This window comes from Polistes fuscatus, unplaced genomic scaffold (genome assembly GCF_010416935.1).
Source record: "Polistes fuscatus isolate 324 unplaced genomic scaffold, CU_Pfus_HIC Scaffold9, whole genome shotgun sequence".
NCBI lineage: Eukaryota > Metazoa > Arthropoda > Insecta > Hymenoptera > Vespidae > Polistes > Polistes fuscatus.
Window position 1 is genome coordinate 5,205,415 of NW_025113173.1, and position 21,906 is coordinate 5,227,320.

Below are 21,906 nucleotides of genomic sequence, written 5' to 3' on the forward strand. Positions count from 1 at the left end.
TGCTTACTTGCGCATTGCTATTATTAATTATTTTTCTATTTTTTATATATATATATATATATTTTTTTTTCTTATTTATCTCACCCTTTTAACTTGACAAGAAATAAGAGAGAGAGAGTAGGGTAGGAGGGAGGGGAAAAGGGAAAAGATTGAACGAGAAAGATCGTTTAACAAAATTTTCTTTATCGATTCTTGCATGCAACAACGGAAAAATAATTTCTTTCATATTTTCCTTCTCGCAATATTTTTCCTCTCCTTCTACTTCTTCTTCTTCTCATTTTAAATATCTCATTCAATTTCCTGACTTTATAAGAAAATAAAATAAATCGAGTATAAAAGTATTAAAAATACTATGAAAATGTTCATTGGGTTGGATACGTTCATGTGTTTGTGTCCGTGTTTGTGTCCGTGTATGCTTGAGTTTGCTTGTGAATTTGGATTGCACGAGAGGTTGTTTGGGAAAGGCGTTGCTGACAGCAACTTGGAAATTTGATAGGAGAACGAATTCATTTATATTAAATAGTCAAGGTCCCTTGAAAGCCAGTAGTACTGTGTTTCAATACGAACGAACATGTTTGTCCTCGTTGACGATCTCCATTAAGTGAGTCTCCAAGCGGATATTCTCGTTCCTGACATCATCATTATCATAGTCATCATCGTCCATTCTAACACACTCTCACCTAACTCTATACATATATATACGTGTACGTTTGTAGGTGTAGGCGTGTTTATATGTGGGCGTTGTTTGCTTTTGTCTTAAACGGATAGTGCCGACTTACAATCTCTCTCTCTCTCTCTCTCTCTCTCTCTCTCTCTGTCTCTCTCTTTCTCTTTTTCTTTCCATTCAGGAAATTGCAGGATTTTCGAGAATTTTGGTTCGTCCACCGATCAATAACCCATTATCTTCAAATCGATTTTCTTTTTGATTTCTTTCTTTTTTCTTTCATTTTATCTAACTCGAAATTGAATATTATTTTTTGCGTGTGTTTTTCCTTTAGTTATTATTAATATGATAACGAGAGATGATTTTGACAATATTTTGTTACCTCTCTTTCCTTAATTGCGGATTGAGAGAAGAAGTATTATTATCTAGATTTAATTTATTTATTTTTGTTTTTTCTTATTCATCTTTTAGGATTATTCAAAGTGTTGTGCAGATAAGCTCGAGAATTCATTTTCTTTTTCTCTATTTCAACGTTGAGATAATTCGATTTAAATACTATAATGGTTCTTACAATAATAATAATAATAATAATAATAATAATAATAATGATAAGGATGAATTAGGTCAAACGTTATTGCGATAGTTATAAATAGCATTAAGATCAGCTTTCTTATAATCCCTTCAGTTTAATCGAAGTTTTAATATACGAGAAACGTTTGACAATTAAATCTTAGAAAACTCGTTAAAGCTTTCGACGCTTTTTATTTCGATATTGACAAGAAGAAAATTCATTACAAATGCGATAACGGTATTTCAAAATTAATGACCAAGGTAAGATTGATAAAAGTTAATATTGCCTTTATCAGTTACGATATCGTTTATGTTCTCTAACACAAAAAAGCGTGTCAATATTTAATAATGATTGCTTTTAAATTAAGTCTCTGTTATGCAATAAACTCGATTACGAGTGTTTATGACAGAGACGTCGCGTACATTTTAAATCGTAAATCGAAATTAAAAATATCCGAGATAATATTTTCCTTACTATCTTTCAATATTATCGTGTCATAGTATTTCAATTTGTTTCATTTACAAAATTAATTGTCATAATTATCGACAGATTTACATAGTGTGTGCGGTTTTAAGTAGTTCAAAAATCAGATATCCAAATATGGTCAGACATAAAGTAGTAAAAGTCAGACTCATTCAAATGTGGTCAGACGTGTAAGTAGTAAATGTCAGATTCACCCAAATGTAGTCAGACGTATAAGTAGTAAAAGTCAGACTCATCCAAATGTAGTCAGACGTATAAGTAGTAAAAGTCAGACTCATCCAAATGTGGTCAGACGTTTAAGTAGTACAAGCCAGATCATCGTCCATATATACATACATGAATCAAGAATAATTTTCTTCTTTTTATTTTTTGTTTTTTAATGTATGCGTGGTTTTACGTGTGCGCGCGCGTGCTTTTTCTCTTTGTATTATTTTTTTTTTTTTTTATTTTTTCATTCCCTTTTTCCCCTTGTTTTAATCCCTATTCTATCCGCAAGGAGACAAAGGCATGCCGTGTTCCTGCTCTTTCGTAATTCAAACGAAACGAGCTTTTGATTCAATAAAATGTGAATTCCTTCTTTGTCCTCCTCGAAATTGCTTCGGGCAGTTCAAATTTACGCCGACCGATGATTCGCATTTAAGTTTTTACTTCGTCTTTGTTCTCTCTCTTTCTTTCTTTATTTCTTTATTTCTTTCTCTTTCTCTCGTTTCTTATTCATTTAGAAACGTTCTACTTTGCTGTTGGATTTGTCGTTTCGAATTCGAGTTATTCGTTTCTTTCTTACTTTATTTCGTTTTCTTGCCATTCTCAATCGACAAGGTAGAATACTTTCGTATGTAATACTCTTCTTAACAATTGGTTTTTCTTTTTCTTAAAATTATTACGGTTTCAAGGATAACAGATATGATTTTATATTATTTTCTCTATCGATATTTATAGAATTTAACTTTTTAATATAATAGAATAAATCCGAGAAAATGCGATTTGAAACGCGTTTTAATTTAACTTTCGTGTCACTTGTCGGGTTCTAGCAAACACCATCACTTTTGTACAAAATTGCAGGAAGAAAAAGAAGATGTGACGGTAACAAAAAAAAAGAAAAAAAGAAAGAAAAAAAGAAAAAGGATAGAAGAAATAGATTGACAGAGGATTTTCTATCTCTCTTTTGCATGCACAGTTTCTAAAAAGTTCATTTAATTAGTAAAACGAGTGGTCAGCTTAATTGAGAAAAGTCAATAAAGGATTGGTTCGTTTAGTTTCTATTTTCTATAGCTAGTAAAACGAAATGCGATCGATTCCGAACGATGCGGAATGTCTAGACAGAAAAAGAGTGGGGGAAATACAAGGTATCCTCTGTCTGTGTGTGTATGTTTGTATGTGTATAGGTGAGTGGGTGGTTATTTTTATACATGTGTAAGTTGCATGGATGTTATCCTCGTACACTCGAGGATTTACGTTCACCGATATTATAAATACCATTGGATCATAGGTCAATAATAATTAATGTAGGAATTTTCCAATCTATAAAAATGCAACTTTTTTACTATTATTATTATTATTATTATTTACGTATGAAATATTTAAAACGTATTTCAATACCATAAATTATTCAACGCGGCGTTTTATTTATTCACACGTAAAAGATACCTGCGAGTTTTTTCTTTTTTTTTTTTTTTTTTTTATTTCTTTTTAAACGAACAATATTTCATCCCGTTTTTCATTTAAATTTATCAAACATTCTTCTTTGCTTTTTTTGTTTTTTTTTTTTTTTAGATATATCAAATACTTCCACATCCAAAATACTCTATTTTAGGAATATTATTAATTACATTATTTTTAACAATAATAATTTCAATGATTATTAATTAATGAACGTAGGAAGAACGTTCGTTCACGTAAATGTATTAACGATTACAGAAATATTTTCAATGGGTCGTTATTTTCTTTCATTCATCATAATCGTTCCTTCTTCTTCTTCTTTCGTTAACGTTTCATTTTATCTTTCACAAACCGAATAAAAATAGAAAGAAATAAGAAATTCAAACATCTCGAAGATGTGAAGAAAATCCGATTGAAAGCTCGTTCGACGAAAAAATCGATATCTTATGTGTGTACTCTCTGACGTTTCAGACATTATGCAGAAGATAATTCAGTGTGTTCTATTTCTTACGGAAAACTCGGGGGCGGAAGGGGGGGCAGAGTAGGGGTTGGAAAAAAGTTGTAGAATAAAAATGTATGCGCGATAAAAAGTACGTATACAACATAGAATATGTGTATAAATATATGGGATAAAAACAAACGAGGAAAATCAAATGAAAGTTTTTCTTTTTTTAACGTAATAGTTAATTTAACAAATTTGTAGAATAAAAGTTGATGAATATTTTATTTTGTCATTTGTTTATTAAATTAACAATTTCAATTTTCAAAAAGGAATAATTTAATGAATGTAACAATGTGTGTGCGCATGTGTTACATTTTCTACATCGGAAGGTATAATTATAGGAAGGTGTGTAAACGTGCATAAAATAATAATTGTATGAGAAACAAAAATGGGAGAAATTGAAGAGAAAAAAAAGGAAATATATATATATATATATAAACACATATATACTTTAATGTTAAAGTAATCTGCGAACTAATTCGAGTTAATCGGCAATTTGCAATGCTTTGGTAACTGCAAAATGACTGTTTTATTACACGAATGAAGGCGAGCGTACATAACATTATTGTTACTTTAAAAGTAGGTTATGTGTATTTATACCAACATAGTGTAGGTATACTTTGTGTGTTATTATCAGATTAAATGCTAACCATATTTTCCCTATCCATTGATTATTAAACATTTCACTGAAAGCAAACATATACAGGGTGTTCTGTAATTGGTGGTAAAGGCAAGAATCAAAGGAATGACTTTATATAACAAAATTTAATACTGTCATTTTTCAAAATGTTGATTAAACGTACGTACGTATTTGTTCGCAAAAGACTAATGAGAAAAATAAGTTTGAAAATGATACGAATACTCGTGCACTTGACCGACTTTTTAACTCTGATGCAACAGCAATCATGCTCGTTTGTAGCAACCAATTACAGGACACTCCTTCTATTTTTATTTTTTTTTAATTTTATATATATATGTATCGTATCGTATATTTTACGAATGTATTTATACGATGTAAAATTCTCGTTAACATTTGATATTTGTATTGTTGCAATCGATGCTATAGAACGTTTATTATCATTATTATTATTATTATAACGAACATATTAATGTTTACGCACGTTAACTAAATTGATATTTTTATTTAAATGACGTAAACTTATAACACATATATGTAACACACACATACACTTATAGTTGTGTTTTACTATTGAAAAGAGGTAACTATACAGAGACGTAGAATATTTCGAATGAGACAAATTAAGTTCTTGTATGTAAACGTTGTTGTCCTGTAACAGAAAGCACCGATCTAAATTTCTTCGAGCGTGACGGTAAATAAACCCCACGGTGTACATAGATTTCCTTCTATATTACGTTAGACATAGATGGAGATAGTTTCAAAATAGAGAGATTTATTAGACGGGTAAGAGAAGTACAGATAGATAATAAATCAAAATGTTAGTTTAATATAATAATACGTATATTGATTCGTGAGTCATTTAAGTATTCTCCTACGTGTCCTCCCCCTCCTCCCTCCCCATCGTTACACCCCATTCCTCTACACAATCAATTTGAAATAATTCATATTTGTTCGTAATGCAACGAGTTTGAACAAATCTTTTTATCATTTGGGTTCAATTTTTAAAGTAAAATAAGAAACAAACAAACAAACAAAAAATCAAGTAAGATAAAATAAGAAATAGATATAGAAACTAGAAAAATAACAAGCGTATTGTATAATATATCTGCTTGTTTTTTTATTTTTATTTTTATTTATACTTTTATTAACACAATACCGTATGTAACTACGTGGTAAAAACCTTACTCGAAATTTCATTCGTCGTTGTATACTAAAGTTCAAGTATTAGAAAGAGAAAGAATGAAAGAAAGAAAGAAAAGATGGTAAAGGGGTTGAACGTTAGTGTGTAATACAGGTTTGCTAGGACAGTAGGTGAGTGTCTTGTGTGTGTGTGTGTGTGAAAAAGAGAGATAGAAATAGTGTCTACGTTATTGCATGCATTCTGGTGTTGACGTTAGTGTTGTTGTTCCTGTTGCTGCTGTTGCAGTTGCATATATCTCTATGTATTGTTGTTTATGTGTAAGTGTATATATAATACATAACGTTGAATGCATCAGATGTGCTTGTCCGTGTGTAAGGAACGCGGAATATGTTTTACGAGGTACGCGTTATTACGTCACGTATGCGTAAATGCTTACCCGTGCGGAATTCACGATCCGATATGCGCGAACGCTTCTCTCTGACCGTTTCTCTGGATCTTTTGTATATATATATAAGTGTTTGTATGTGTGTATGTGTGTGTGAGGGGTGTGCTTACGCGTGGTTAGTATATATCGTGTATATATTGTGATAATTACTCACGTAACTCAAATTTTCACTGGATTTAACGCGTTCGAGTAATTTCAACGATTTTCTATAAGTAAATCTCAATGAATGTTATTTTATTTAAATGATATTGTTTTTTTTCTTTTTCTTGGGTATCGTTTATAATTATTTGTCTTCATTATTGTTCTTATTAATTATAAAATACGATGGATCAATTAAAAGAAATATAATCAACGTTTGTATATATGTGAACTGAATGAGAAAGAAGAAGAAAGATGTATTAGTTATCGACGATATCTTTGATGTTTCAATGATTAATTTATACATATAAAACACCTTGCACGAAGGTGCAAGTATCTAAAAAAAGAAAAAAAAAAGAGATCTATTCGATAACTATCGTAAGATCCGAAGAGTTATCTTCTCTCGGTGAAGTTAAATTACCACGATTTATTTAACCGGGCTAACCTTAAGATAGAACAAAAAAAAAATAGAAGGAAAAGAATAGAAAGAAAGATAGGAAGGAAGGAAGGATGGAAGAAAGAAAGAAAGAAATGGCACAGCAGTGTGTGGTTAACAAAAAAAATCGTCCCATGAGAAAATGCCTTCGGTTGGTGGGAAGGGGGAGGGGGAGTGATGGTGGTGGTGGTGGTGGTGGTGGTTGCAGTTAGGGGGTTGTGATGGATGATCGCGTAAGTTTCGACTCTAAGGTAATTTCAGTGTTGGAACGACTTTTATCGGTGTTATCAGAGAACGATCTTTCTCATATCTTTTCTTCTTGCAACGTGCCCCGTACCCTTTTTTATTTTTATTTTTTTTTTTTTTCGTTCTTTTACCCTATTACATATTGTTTTTCTTTCTCTCTTAAATTTTCGTTCTTACGTTTAGGAAATAAACCCATCAAAAGGATATATTTTGACCGATCGTTTTCTTTCGCACAGCTTTTATCCTTGTTCTCTCTTAGTATTTTATATATATATATATATCTTTTATTGATTTATTTTTTTTTAAAGACACATATTACAAAAGTTATTTTTATATATTACGAAAATCATTTTTACCATCCTTTCCAAGCAATATTTGTTACGTCAATCCCGTTGATAAATTATACATGTACTATCGTGTTTGTCAGTTACCAATATTTGTAAAAAAATAAATAAAAAATCTTTTGAAACGCAAACCCTTTGACGGGTACCTCGAGTGGAAAATATAACGAATTTAGGCCAGTTTGAAAATAAACGCGGTTAACAAACACATATATATCTCAAAAAGATGATGATCCTTCTTCGTAGAAATTAATTCGATAGCGTCGAATAAATGTGAAGAGACGTTTTTGTAGATACCATTCGACCTTATAACCTAAACCCTACACCTACCACCTACATCAACCTATTCTACCTTTTATCCCTTCTTCTTCTTCTTCTTCTTTTTCTATGAGGAGTTTCTATGTGTAACGTTAAATCGGAAAGGAAAAGGTAGTAGGAGAGAAATATGGGTGTCGATAATCTGATTTACGTTCGATGACCCTTTCTTCGTAGGTCGAAGGGATAGGAAAGAAGATCGGGTTCCAAGGTACGGAATATCCATCCGGTTTGTGTTCGTTTCTCTTCTGTACGATGCCGCGTACGCTAACCTAAGTCCCGGAGGTAATGCATTTTATAGCGTACTGCGACATTCCAAGCCAATTCGGTCCACGACGATGACCTCGAGTTCTATTCGGTTAGTTTCGTGGGGTTACCCTACTATCACTACTACTACTACTACTACTATTACTACTTAGATACCTATACGTGATGATCCTCCAAACTTTATTCGATAAAAGGGATCATCCATCTTCGATTATTCTATTTTCGAGTAAACCCTTCTATCTCGTTTTATACTATCCATCATTATTGTTATTATATTTGAAAATTGTTCAAAATGTGTTGGTTACTAAAATATTTTTCAGAAGGGATGATGTGGAAGTAAGAATTATGAATTTATTTTTCTCCGAATATATTTTCTTACCTTTGATTCTTAATTTTAAATGGAAGGATTGATCCACGATGTTAAATAAAAAAAAAACAATAATCTATCTCCATGTTAATTATTCAATTATTCGTATGCAAGAAAAATTATTAAATATTAAATACATATATATGACAATTTGATTATATTTTTTTTGATTTTCGAAAAAGAGATGAAATTTAATGGAAATTAGATAAAGACGAGGGCACGGGGGGGTGGGGAAGTCCACCTTCCTACTCCCCACGGAGGAAAATAATTGTAATTAAAATGAAAAATTGTAATAAGTTTCTTTTTTCGTTTAACATCGACGTAGATATCTTTCGTTATTAAAAATCAACGATGATATTATTTTCTGAAAGATATACATACACACACACATACATAAATACTTATACATATACGTAAAATGAACGAACGAGAACGAACGAACGTACGTTTTCCTATCCGTTCACATATCCGTACGTTAATTGCTCGTTACCTCGAGATATCCTACGTACGATTTAGGATTAACGATGCCAATGCGGCGATTTATAATTGGAAATATCAAAGCTTGTATTTCATAGCGCATAAACCCCCTTTTCTCCCCTTCCCCCCTGCTACGAAATGTCGGATTGACGGGGTAAAGCAAATATTTGCACTTGTTCCCAACCGATATTCGCTTCCAGGGAAGAGAATATTGATCAGATATTTTGTTCCCCGAAGAATTATATTATGTTGGATTGCTACGAAAAAAATAAAAAAGAAAAAATAAAAAAAGAAAAAAAAATTTATATATATATATATGTATATAATATTTTCTTCAAATATTATACTTCTCTTTGTTTTGTTTTACTTTTCTCGTGTTTTTTTCCCCGTTTCTCTAACTTTTTAGTTTGTTCATACACGTAATAATACCTGTTTGCTATGCGTGCATTCATTCAACTTTGTATACGAAGTTTTATCTTCGTCCTTGTTATTATTATTGTTCTATGTTGTTGATTAGTCTATCTTTTTTATTTTTTATTTAGAGGGAAGAAAACAAATTAATGATAATAATTATTATAATACAAAAAGATAACATTTTCTTACATTTTATCATTAAAATAACGTCATTACTTGGAAAGTAAAGTAGCGTTCAGGTTATTTGTATTTCTCGAGGATGAGAACTATGTATGAAAATGAATAAACCATAGATTATAATGCAGAAAATACGTGGATGTAAAAATAAAAAGATATTATAGAAGAGAGAATAAAGAAGCACGTTTATCACACGCGTAGGATCGATCGATCATGTTATACAAATCTCATTTTCAAAAGCATCAACTGTTCTAAGTCACTCACTCACTCACTCACTCACTTAACAAACAAGCAATGAAGGAAACAAGTAAGTAAGTAAGTAAGTAAGTAAGCAGGTATAGGACTGGCTCGCGTGAATTGTAAAAGGACGAAGAAGGATTTAGGTTAATCGGTTGCAGGTCCTAACCTCCTCCTCCTCCTCCTCCTCCTTATTCACCTGCAACGACTCTCAAGGGCCACGAAACTGCATTGAAATCTAGCCAAGGTCTTTTAAGTTGCTCACGAAATTTGCTTGCTTCGATGCCTTTCAATCGTAAAACCCTTTTTTTTTTCATTTTCTTATTTTTATATTATAAACTAGTGGCAATTATTAATTTTTCTAATTTCTCAAAAGTTAAACAATGATGAATAAAACAAACAAACAATTAGTATTAACGAATTAAACGTGTTAACGTGTTAAACAAGAAGTAAAAGTAAAAGAAAAAGAATCTTTACGCTATTAGAAGACAAATTTCATTGAAAGATAAATTAGATTTGAATTTTCTTGTTCTTTTCATCGATTCAATCGTTTGTACAATCTATATTCGTTAATGGAAATGGGGGGTACCATCGGCACGTATTCACGTACACGTATTTATATAGAGCACTCGACGAGAGGTACGTGGATAGGAATAAAAATCGTGGGTTCAAAAAGAAAAAAGAAGAAAAAAAGGAAAAATAAAAAAGAAAAAAAGAAGAAGAAAGGATGGGAGCACAAAAAAATATATATATACCTATCTCTCTCTCTCTCTTTCTTCTTTTACACTTACTTCTTCTTCTTCTTCTTTTCTTTTCCCTACTTCTTTTTTTTTTAATCACGAAAGTAGGCTATTCCATTACGAAAAGCAATTTTGAAAATTTCAAAAAAAAAAAGGGTTTGTGCCAAGGTTGCAATAGCCGATTAATTTACATACACGCACATTTAACGTTAACATATTAAATATTTTTTATCAAAGGTATTATTATTTGATGATTAAAAACAATCGTTAACGTAAATGCTGGATTGTTAAACGAGGTTTAAAAGAATTTCGAACTTGTACGAAAGAGGATTCAAAAAACCGATAAAAAAAAGGAGAGAAAGAGAGAGAGAGAGAGAGAGAGATAAAATCGTTTTTTTCTCGAATTTCTCGACGCGTTAAATTTTCATTTGGAGTTCTTTTTATTTTCTCCCTTTTTTCTTTCTTTTTTACCCTTGCTCCCCTCCCCTCCTTTTGTCTTTTATATATTTTTTTTTTGTTCCCTTTTTTTTTTTTTTTTTATTTCTTTCTTTTTTATCCTCTTTTTTTCTGGAACACGAAGAGAAGCCAGGTTTACGCTTTGTAAACGGCGTCGATCGATGACACCCGGCACAGGACTCTCTCTCTCTCTCTCTCTCTCTCTCTCTCTCTTCTTTTTTTTTTTTTTTAACTCTTTTCCCTCCCCCCTCCCCCATTCCCGTGCTCCTATCCACGTCGTTGCATCGTGCAATTTTTCTTGCAACGATGCACATTTCGTTCGACGCGATAAAAAATGCAGCTTTGTAGGAAGCTCGTTGGGGGTTGCGTTGAGAATATGTGTATGCACACACCTACATATATATATATGTATATGTATATGTATATATATTTGAAATAGCGAAAGAGAGAGAGAGATATATATATAAACGGAGAAAGTTAGAAATGTGTGTTTTAAAAACGACAAAATAAATATATACGTGTGTTTATGCATATGCATATATTTGTTAAAAAAAGAAATGGAAAGAGAAAGAAAGAAAGAAAGGAAGAAAGGAAGAAAAAAAAGAGAAAGAGTTATGATATGCATGTGTAATAATAAAAAGAAAGAAAAAAAAACAAAAGGAAATTGTTCAAGATAAAAAGAGTTACAACGTACACGTGTAATCAAAAAAATAACAAAATGAAATTGTTCAAGACAAATGGAGAGAAGAAAAATACATTAGTCGTCCATAATTTGTGGTCAAAAGTCAAAAATACTAAGTGCAATTTAAAAACAAAGTAAAGGTAGTTTTAAAAAACATCGAACTTTTGTTTAAAATAATTTTTTTTTCGTCAGATTATCGCAAGTATTTGAAAAATTTGTGATTAGAATTACGTGGGACACCCTGTATATACATGTATATATATTTTTTTCTCCCCTTTTCATTCTTCCCGTTCTACCTGTAAGAAATTTCGTGGTACGTTTGCTTTTAAATTTTGGCGCAATGCGAATTAATCGAATGGATCGGTCAAAAGGTGAATTTACCGGTGGATTTGTGCAATGGGTTTATTTTTAGATATGCATAAACTTGGCCCTGAAACTTCATCGTTCGATATTATGAATATATCGATCGGAATATTAAATTATTCTTTTTTAAAATGTACGTTGTATAACGTTACACGAGTTTGTCGTGTTTGCTTTTTTTGGATTCACTCTCGTAACGAAACTTGTCATGTTAATTAGAATTATGATTTAAAAGTGCAAACCTAATGCATTATTCATCGTTAAAAACATCAAGGAGTATTTTTATCTGGCAAATGTTTTTCATTAAAAATAGAAAAAGTAATGTTACGCAGGTAGTAGATAAGTAATTACTTAAAAGATAAATTCGTAATAAAAACAAAAAGTCCCCGGGTATTATTATTATTCTCTCGAACTCGTGCAATTTTAATTATTATTTTTTTCTTTGTTTGTAACTGTTTTCTGTTTATATTTAAAAAAAAAAACAAAAATATTTCCAACGACAATTATCTTAAATCACATTCGTTGTATCACATTTAAAATGACTTTATTTTTTCTTTCTTGTTTTTTCCCGGAAAGGAACTTAGTTATTTAATTAGTTTAAAAAAACATACTCGCATAAGAGAAATAAAGACCGAGAGAGAGAGAGAGAGATCTCTCATTTCGATCTGCTTTAACTCTGGTCACTGACCTACATTTCAAGTTGTTTCCCATGGGTATTTTAGATGTGTTATCCACGAATTGCTGCAAACTGCTACGTGAACTATCACGCGAGGTTACTTCGCCTTTGTTCCACTCTCTCTCTCTCTCTCTTCCCCCTTCTCTCTCTTTTTCCTTCATTCTTCAATTTTCTCGTTCGATCTATGATAACTCATTTTTTTTTTTCTTCTTTTATCTTAAACCAAGCATACACATATAGCGTATCTATTAATCCGTTTTTATTTTTCACCTAATTTTTTTCCTCCTCCTCCTCCTCCTCCTCTTCTTTGCTATGCACTCTCCTATTCTTTCTTATCCTTCGAGATGACCTCGGCCTGAACTTCAACGAACGTTCTCGTTGTTAAAACGTCGTTGCTCCAATTTAAACTTCCTAGTAGGAATTTTCAACGATAGACATGCGATCGTTTGTCACGTTCTACCCCCCCCCTCTCTACCCCCCCTCTCTCTTTCTCTCTTTTTCTCTTTTTCTTTTTCTTTACTACGAAAAGATTCTTGATTTGTTTCCTAAACGGATTTCTTATCGATCCCACGACTATTTTTATTATAGATAGTTATTTTCTGATAAAAACCCATTTCTATGTGATTTCAATCTTGTTCTCCTTTTACAAGCATGTTTTTATTTAAATTGCTGCTTTATATACCCTTTTATCTATCGACAAAATACCTTTGTCAACGAAATATATTTGTTTGTTTGTTTGATCGTTATCAAAGTTATACACAGTTTCATTTAAATTTGCCAATATAATTTACTTTACTTATATACCTTTAGATGGGACATGATTTCGAATCTGACGTAGAAACAATTTCTTTTCCTTCGAAAAGAAATAAATGTCGACTCAAAAATGTTTGCAACGTTATTTCGTGATTTTCGTGATTGCAACGATTCGTGAAAAAATTGGGCCGTTGGACAGACTGGACCGGGACTCGAACCCGGATATCTTCCGTTTTCCGGGCGACTTTAACCGTTTCGTTTTTAACCAATTGAGCTATCCAGGGCCCACCGTCCAATCTCCTCACGAACGCCTACTTAAGTGTTTGGCTTGGAGGTGCTCGCATCCCACATATATATATATAAAAATATTTAGTGTTAATCTTATTTCTTATTTTTATTCTATAACTCTATACTGGGTATATTATTTATTATCTCAGCTGATTTAAATTTTAAAGTAATTACAATTATTATCAACTTCATATATATGTAAAAAAATAAATAAATTTAACTTGACTACTTTGTACCCCGTTTAAAACACCGGTACGGTAGATAAAATTGTGATAAAATACGTAAAGAAAAATTATTGCATTACGTTATATTAGAGATTAATTGATGAAATAAATCTCAGGGTTTTCTTTTTTTTCTTCTTTTTTTTTCTTCTATTTTCTACATTCTTTAACAAAGAAACCAAGAAATATTAGCAATTTTTTTCTTCTCCTACTTTTTTCCTTAACAGGTCTGGGCTTCTCTTACGAGAACGGCCCTATGTAATTTAACGAACGTCATCTAACCAAGGCTTGTTAAACTTTATATCTACCTCGGTATAGTTAATTTTTTGAACGAATATCCGGATAATCTTTCTAACCTAGTATAAAACCCAGGTTGCTACTGCTTCTACTCTTGTTATACTACTACTACTACTATTACTGTATGTGTGTGTATATATATATTAACTGATTCTCGTCGTACATGCTTTTTATATTTTTATGTATATACGGAGACGTAATACCATCGTAATTTAAAAATAAAGGAAAAAGGAAGAAAAAAGTAAAAAAAAGTAAAAGAAAAAGAAAGAGAGAAAAAGGAAGGAAGGAAAGAAAGAAAGAAAGAAAAAACGAAATAAAAATAGATAAAGAAGAATTGGTACATTACTGCTTTTACTGATCTCGTACTCTATCTTTTTCAGGATGATACCCGCATAATGAAGGTTGGAGATAAGAAAAGATGGATACACGACCCGAACAGTAAGTTTTTAACTTAATAATATAAAATTCATTATATCTTGCTTATATCTGCTTTGTTATTATTATTTTATATTTTATTTTTCAAAATAAAATCTCTAATAACATAACACTCGTATAAATATTATCCAGCAGTTTTGGCAGATAAAAATCTATGCATAATATAAAATATAATAAATAAATAAAATATATAATAAAATAATAATAATAATAATAATATATAATAAAATAAATAAAAAAAATATATAATAAAATATATGCTGTATATAAAAATTCCAACAATAATATACATATATATTTATATAATTATAAAATTTTATATCTATAATAAAGATTACGTTATTACGTGATATTATATTAAATCGAATGTTGAGTGAGTAGGTATGCCATAAATATCACATTTCATCGGGTTTTTGGAAGGAACCCGATAGCGGATAGAAAGAGAATTCCATTTGAATTCATAGCCATCTCGCATATACTCAGATTTTATGACTTCTTCATCCCTCTCTTACTAGCAACCCTTAAATCGGGGGCGGATGCACGCCATCGACTCTTAGAAAGGTGAGAAATCGAGAGAGAGAGAGAAACCTTCGTGAAAGAATGGTCTGCCAATTTAACGGATATCGAATTCTTATGTGTAGGTAGGAGAAAATAAAGTGCCACGAGATGGACTATTTTTACGAGGAGTATCTACTAAATAAAATAAAAATAAAAATAAAAATAAAAAAGAGAGAAAGAAGTACATACCGTTAAAAAGAAAGATTTAAATTGTTTTCACATTATTTTAAATAGAATAAATCTAATTTTACAATTATATTATATTACGTTGCATTAAGTTCGCGTATAGTAATTAATTATAGATAATAATATTCGTAGAATATGTTTGGACAATATAAAAAAAACGTTAATCGATCGAAATTCTATTTGTTTAAATATATATTTGGAATAACGTTTTTTTTTTTTCTTTTTTTTTTAAATCAACGATCGAGAATATTTGCACGTCAATAATAATTTTGCGTAAAAGAAAACAAGAATAGGAAAAAATACGAAAAGAACAAATACAGAAACTAATAAGACATTGGGGAACATGAAAAAAACGACAAGAAAAACTTCATTTCAACTGACAAAATTGGAATCACTGAAGCAAGTCGAATTCGTTGTTACAAATTCGTTTCCATGGTATCTAATTTAAAATACATTTACATATACTAGTAGATCCAATCCCGAAATGAAAATTTCTAATACCTGGTGGTATTCTCCATCCGTTAGCCTCTTTTTTTCTTTTTTTTTTTTTTCGCATCACACGTTGTTTACTTTTTCTCTCGTGAAAATCATTTGACTTTTTAAACAGCCCGCGAAAAAAACATTTTCTGTCTCTGTCTCTCTCTCTTTTTATCTCTATCCATCTCTGTTTCTCTTTTTTCGATTATTTATTTCAACACCTGTATTTACGTAGTACCATTAAACATAAACAAACACTCCTAGCGCGTACAATCCACAACTAAGAGAAATTTCAAATCGTAGTGTGTTAAACAAGGTCAATGTATTTATTAACATCCGACGTTCAAACATGCGAGCATTTCACGCTTATACACGGCGAGGATTTAATCCAGGATCAACGCATATGTTTGTTTAAAAGATAGTGAGAACGTAAAAATGTAAAGAAACGAGCTTAACGATCTGAACTTTTCAACATTGTCAGTTAGAAAATTACAAAGATTTAATCGCGCAGATCGTTGTTCGCGTAAAGAACACTGAATAATAATAAATGTATTCGGTAAATCTAAATTGTTATCTATTTTTACGAATATACACACACACATACAGGAACATAAGTGAATAAATTTATTTTGATTTTCATTTTTAATATATGTATCTTGTAATTGCAAACATTTTTTATATAAAATTATGAATTTAGTAGTAATAGTAGTTGGAATCAGACACGATAGATACTCTAGTACGAAGTTGATAGATAGATAGATAGATAGATAGATAGATAGATAGATAGGAAACATATCTATGATTCTAACCATATAACGAATTCAAAAGGTAAAACGAGGACTCGTTCGTTCATCAACGAATCAAAACCGTCTGATTTCTGCCATTGTGTTCTCTTGTTATAGGTCACCCCTTTTTTTTTTTTTTATTTTTTTTTTCTCGTCCCAGGTAGTTCTATATTTTCCTTTTTTTTTTTCCTGTTCCTGATAAATCCAGTATCAAATTCCATCCCACCCTTTTACACTCCTCTCACTTATTTTATCGGATTGATCGTACAGTCAGTTTCACAATAGCGTGACGCTCGTTTCTGCAATTTACTCGGGGTTGAAATGGTTACGAAAATAACTTTTTTCGAACTGGTTGCAGCATTTAAGGTATTATTTTAACAGAGATATAGTTATGAGAATTGAGAAATACTTTTTTTAACTGTATTGGATATAACGTTTCTCACATGCTTATCCGGTATCGATGTTTGTAACAATTAAAGTACCTGTATTTTAGTTCACGTTATTACTGTTTCAAGAACTTTTAATCGTTATCAAAAAACTTTTATCAACTTTGACAATGAACGAACGACTGAGTTTAACTTCAAAATATATATATATATATAAATATGTGTGTGTGTGTGTGTGTGTTAATCGTTCAGTCAACTTTTAGTCCCTCGCAAGATTCTGATAATTGAACTGCAATTATAAGTAATAAATATAATACAATATAACGCACAATATATTATCTCTGAGTAAATCATGATTATATAATTTTTTTCATTATTATTATTATTATTATATTTATATTATTATCGTATTTTATATTAGATAAATTTGAAAAATTATTTTTTCCAAAGAAATATTTCTTCATTAATTTCCGACCAAACTGTTACAACGACGAATCATTTTACAAACGTTAAACTTCATTTTTTAAAATTGAAACAGGGAAAAAAAGAAAGAACGATAAAAAGATGGAAGACAAAGACAAAGAGAGAGAGAGAGAAAAAAAAAGAGGAGAAGAAAGCTTTTCACTTTAGAGATGAACTATGATTGTGTAATAATACGAGCTTTACCTGGATATCCTTATAAAAGTGGTATGCAAGTATTAGTGTACAAAAAATAATTGAATTTACTTTAAAACGAGTCAAGAGAGAGAGAGAGAGAGAGAGAGTAGAAAGAATCGGATTGGTATCACCGCAAATTACTTTGGTGTCTACCCTTCATTCGACCTTCTCATCATCCCTTTCCCTTTCCTACTTTCTTTTTTTTTTCTTTCTTCCTATCCCTTATATTCCTTTGATAGGAGGAATAACCTGGGAAAAAACGTGTCGATGAGAAGAGAACCGTTTGAACGAATAGATAAAAATAAAAAAAGAAAAAATAGAAAGAAAGAAAGAAAGAAAGAAAGACAGACAGACGAACGCTTGGGTGGTCATAATAATGGCTGCTGCCGGTTATTCTTCGTGAAATGATTTAAGGGTTGAAAAGGTTGGATGGGTGATGAAAACGAATGGCTAAGTCCGGTCACGTATTTAATACTCCGTTCTCAACGCTATCTACGATCTTTCGTGTACTCGATTTCATCCTATTATCCGACATTCATCGAACTCACCCCCCTCCCATAACCCCCTCCTCCTCATTTCTGCCCCATGACTCCTACTACCACCTCCCCCCTCGCCCCCCGTATCACCCAGCCCCGTCGTCGATCTTTCTTTTTCTTCTTTTTTTTTATTTTATTTTACCTTTTCTCATTATCTTCCCCCCCCTCCCCCCGGTTGCCTGTCTTACCTAATGCGATGCTGTAAGTAAAAGAAGTGCATAATGCATCGGTGATTAGGATTTCATGGAGATCACGATCGATTCCTTACGGAGTTTTAACGTGTAGGTAAACGACATTAAACTCGATAGGATGGATGGATTGATGGTTGGACGGAGAAACGGATGGGTAGATGGATGGATGGATGGATGGATGGGTGGATGGATGGATGGATGGTGCTGCGTTTTTCAATGCAAATCGATCGTCTTGAGAGAGAGAAAGAGAGAGAGAGAAAGAGAAAATATTCAAGTTGATCGGTGGCCTGATTTTATAAATGGATAGGCAATTGTACATCAGTGTGTGTGATCTTTGAATTTTGTGCTTGGAAATTTTGGTTAATGCAATATTTTTTTTCTTCTTCCTCTAACAAACGTTTCATTCGTCTTTTTTTCGATCGAACGAAATTGAATTGAAGCTTCGTTAAAATTGAATTATTTATTTCGATCGTTGTTCCATTCGGAAATTTTCATTGTTCTTTTTCTTTTTTTAGTTTGACTCGAATTTCTCGTTACATTTCGTATAGAGTAGCATCCCTATTACGTTTTGCTGCGAGTCTCGTATTATACGACTCCATAAAATTTTATAATGCAAATAAACCCATTATTCCGAACTTACGAGGGGGTTAAACACTAACCTTCCAAATTATTCATTCACGCGTTACGTATCTTATTCGTATTTAATATACCCACTAATATATTTTCAACTTAATTGCAAAAAATCATTCTAATTATGTATTATTTAAAGAAGAAGAGAAGAAAAAAAAAAAAAAAAAATAAAGTAAAGAAACAATTTTAAAAATCCGATAATATAGAAAAATATTTAACGTTAGTTTCGTTTCGATATTACGCGCTTCTATGATTTAATAATGATGACAGTATAATTACTTTCGACAAGAAGAGTCTCGCGTTAATGTTGTTCAACGTTTACATATATATACACACACATATATATATATATTTTCTCCCACGCATAAAAATACATACACGTAGATATAAATTTACGTAGGAGTAATGTAAGTGAATAAGGCTTGGAACCGATAAAAGCGAACGCAAATTGATGCCTCAACGTGCACACGCGGACATAATTGGATCCGAATGTATAATAATAATAATAATAATAATAATAATAATAATAATAATAACCACCACCACTAGCGTGATCTTACACGCTATAACGCGCACGAGTTCCCTCCCGCATATTATACCGATGTCTAATTATCATCGGATAATGCGTATCGGTGGCATGGTGTGTTGTGGTATGGTGTACTATGGTTTAGTGTGGTATGATGCGTGGTTAAGGCCATGAGCTACCTACCCACCTACCTACCTACCTACCTAGCTAACTACACTTGCACGCTGTGCGATCACGATCCTATATTTATCTATCTATCTATCTATCTATGTATCTATCTACGTATCTATCATCTATATATCTATCTTTCTCTTTCACGCACATAGGGAGGTGATCGTTCCTCGTAATTCGATCTCCAGTTCAACAACGTTATCCCATAATACCGGCCTATCACGCAATATACAACATTGCTTAAGTATAACACGGTTCAATCATTTTCTTTCAACGTTTGAAAGATTTTTTTCTTTTCTTTTTCTTTTGTTTCGTAGGTTTTTTTTGCGATTTAAAATATCAATCTTTTTTTTTAGAATATTATCTTTTTTAATTCTAATCGAAGTGACGAATCTATAATTTGTCTCTGATTTTGTTCATATACGACGAATGAAGAATACAAAAATGTATTTTGTTGTATAGAAAAAGTAGATTAAAATCTTATATTTTACCATGGTTTGGGTTTATCGTCGTTGAAAAATATTATAGCGATTAATTATAGAAATTTATATTTCGAAAGAATTATAGTGGTAATTATATTTGAATGTGAAATATGTTTCGTAGCAGTAAAATAAATGTGTAACAAAATATCGCGTTTAAATAGATAAAACCTATACTTGTGTGATATTTATCTAAATTATTATTTTACGAGGCTTACGAGGTTATATCTAAAATCTATTATTTGAATTTTAGCCGACAACCACCCACCCCCACACACACACACACACGCGCGCGTGCTTTTTCGTAACGAAAACATGATTCGATAACAACGGCTATAAAATTAAGTGCCGTTATGTCAGAAAGATAGATAGAAAGATAGAATTATCCATTCATATATAAACCGTGCACAGTTATTCTCGTTAAACTCGTATATATATATGTGTGTATGTATATTGATCCGAGGTAAAAGTTTTCTTCGTATTATTTTGACAATAACGCGAAAAAATTAAGAAAATTATGCAATCTAATAAACATATAAGTATGATAACAACAAAATATTCGTTCGAGTAATCATACGCGATACAAGAATTTAATTATAATATATTCAATAGATTAATAATATTATAATATTAATTATTGTAATATCATCTTGCTAAATGATACTATTACAATAAATAAATCATTCTATACTTAATTATTTCATGATATAATACCCATTAATTATACGCATGCTTAATTATAATGTACCATAATGCATTACATAGTTATTCAAAGATATTATACATCAAATTAATCGTACTACAACAATGGGGTATCATTATAATAAATTAGGCTATAATATATTTACATATACATATATATATGTTGTAGTATAAACTGTTTTATTGTACGATTGTATAAATTTACGTCTTTTTTTCATAGTAATTTTGTTCTCCCTTTTTTTTAAACTCTTTCTCTTTAGAAGAACAGGGTGTTAGGGGCAGGTTACAGGCGTGCATCGCATTAGATTATCTTAGAACGTTGGTATTTCTTTCGAAGACGTCATATTTCTCTCCAGCGTACGTCATATCGAGTTTATCTTCCTCATTCTCGTATAAAATTACCGTGTTAATGGAAGCGAAAAGACAGCAGCACACCGTAGTAGTATTACTTTACTCCATTTTCTTTTCTATCCCTCTCTTTTACCTTTATTTTCGTACTATTTTATTTTTCACTATTTTATCTTAACTAGTCGTAGATCTTTGACGAATTAAAATGTAGTTTTCTTTTTTTTGAAGTTATACTTCTTTTGGCGCGTTGGGGAAAATGTAATGGGGAGTGATTTTGTTCCGAGTGTCTGAAAAAACGACACACCATGAAGTTTGTCGGTATTTACGACGCGCGGCAAAGCGATTTCAAGTATACGGCATGAAGTTGTCTTCTTCTTTTCTTCTTCCTCCTTTTTTCTCAAGCGGGTCACCCATCCAAATACTAATCGTACTCAGCGCTGCTTTACTTAAATGATCGAGCGAGAACTAATGCTGTAACCGCGCCATGACTGTTGACGCGTCAAGTAATTAGATATATCTCTCTTATATTAGTGTGGACTGATATCTATATTTTGATATTTTCTTTTCTTTTTTTATTCTTTCTTATATATATATAATAATTATTCTTTTCTTTAAGTTATTTTTTTTCTTTGAAGTTTTTTTTGAAGTTATTTTTGAGGTTATTGAGGTTATTGAGGTTATATTCGTTTTGGTACGGCAAAGCATATTTTTTTATCTTTTTATTACATCATATATATTTTTTTCTTATTAATAGAAGAAAATATAATAAATATCATAGATAATTATAAGTAATTTTTTTTTGTTTACGTGATACATTTATTACGAACATGATATAGTGTATTATTT

General features: G+C 31.2%; 1 protein-coding gene across 1 annotated transcript in view; it reads left to right on the plus strand.

The window, feature by feature from the left end:
- The window catches only part of LOC122525295 (proteoglycan Cow), a 107,523-nt gene that overhangs the window by 46,317 nt on the left and 39,300 nt on the right, over nt 1–21,906 (plus strand). The window contains exon 2 of the mRNA XM_043648009.1: nt 14,374–14,431. Coding sequence (XP_043503944.1) covers nt 14,374–14,431 — 58 coding nt within the window. The remainder of the gene's footprint in view (nt 1–14,373; nt 14,432–21,906) is intronic.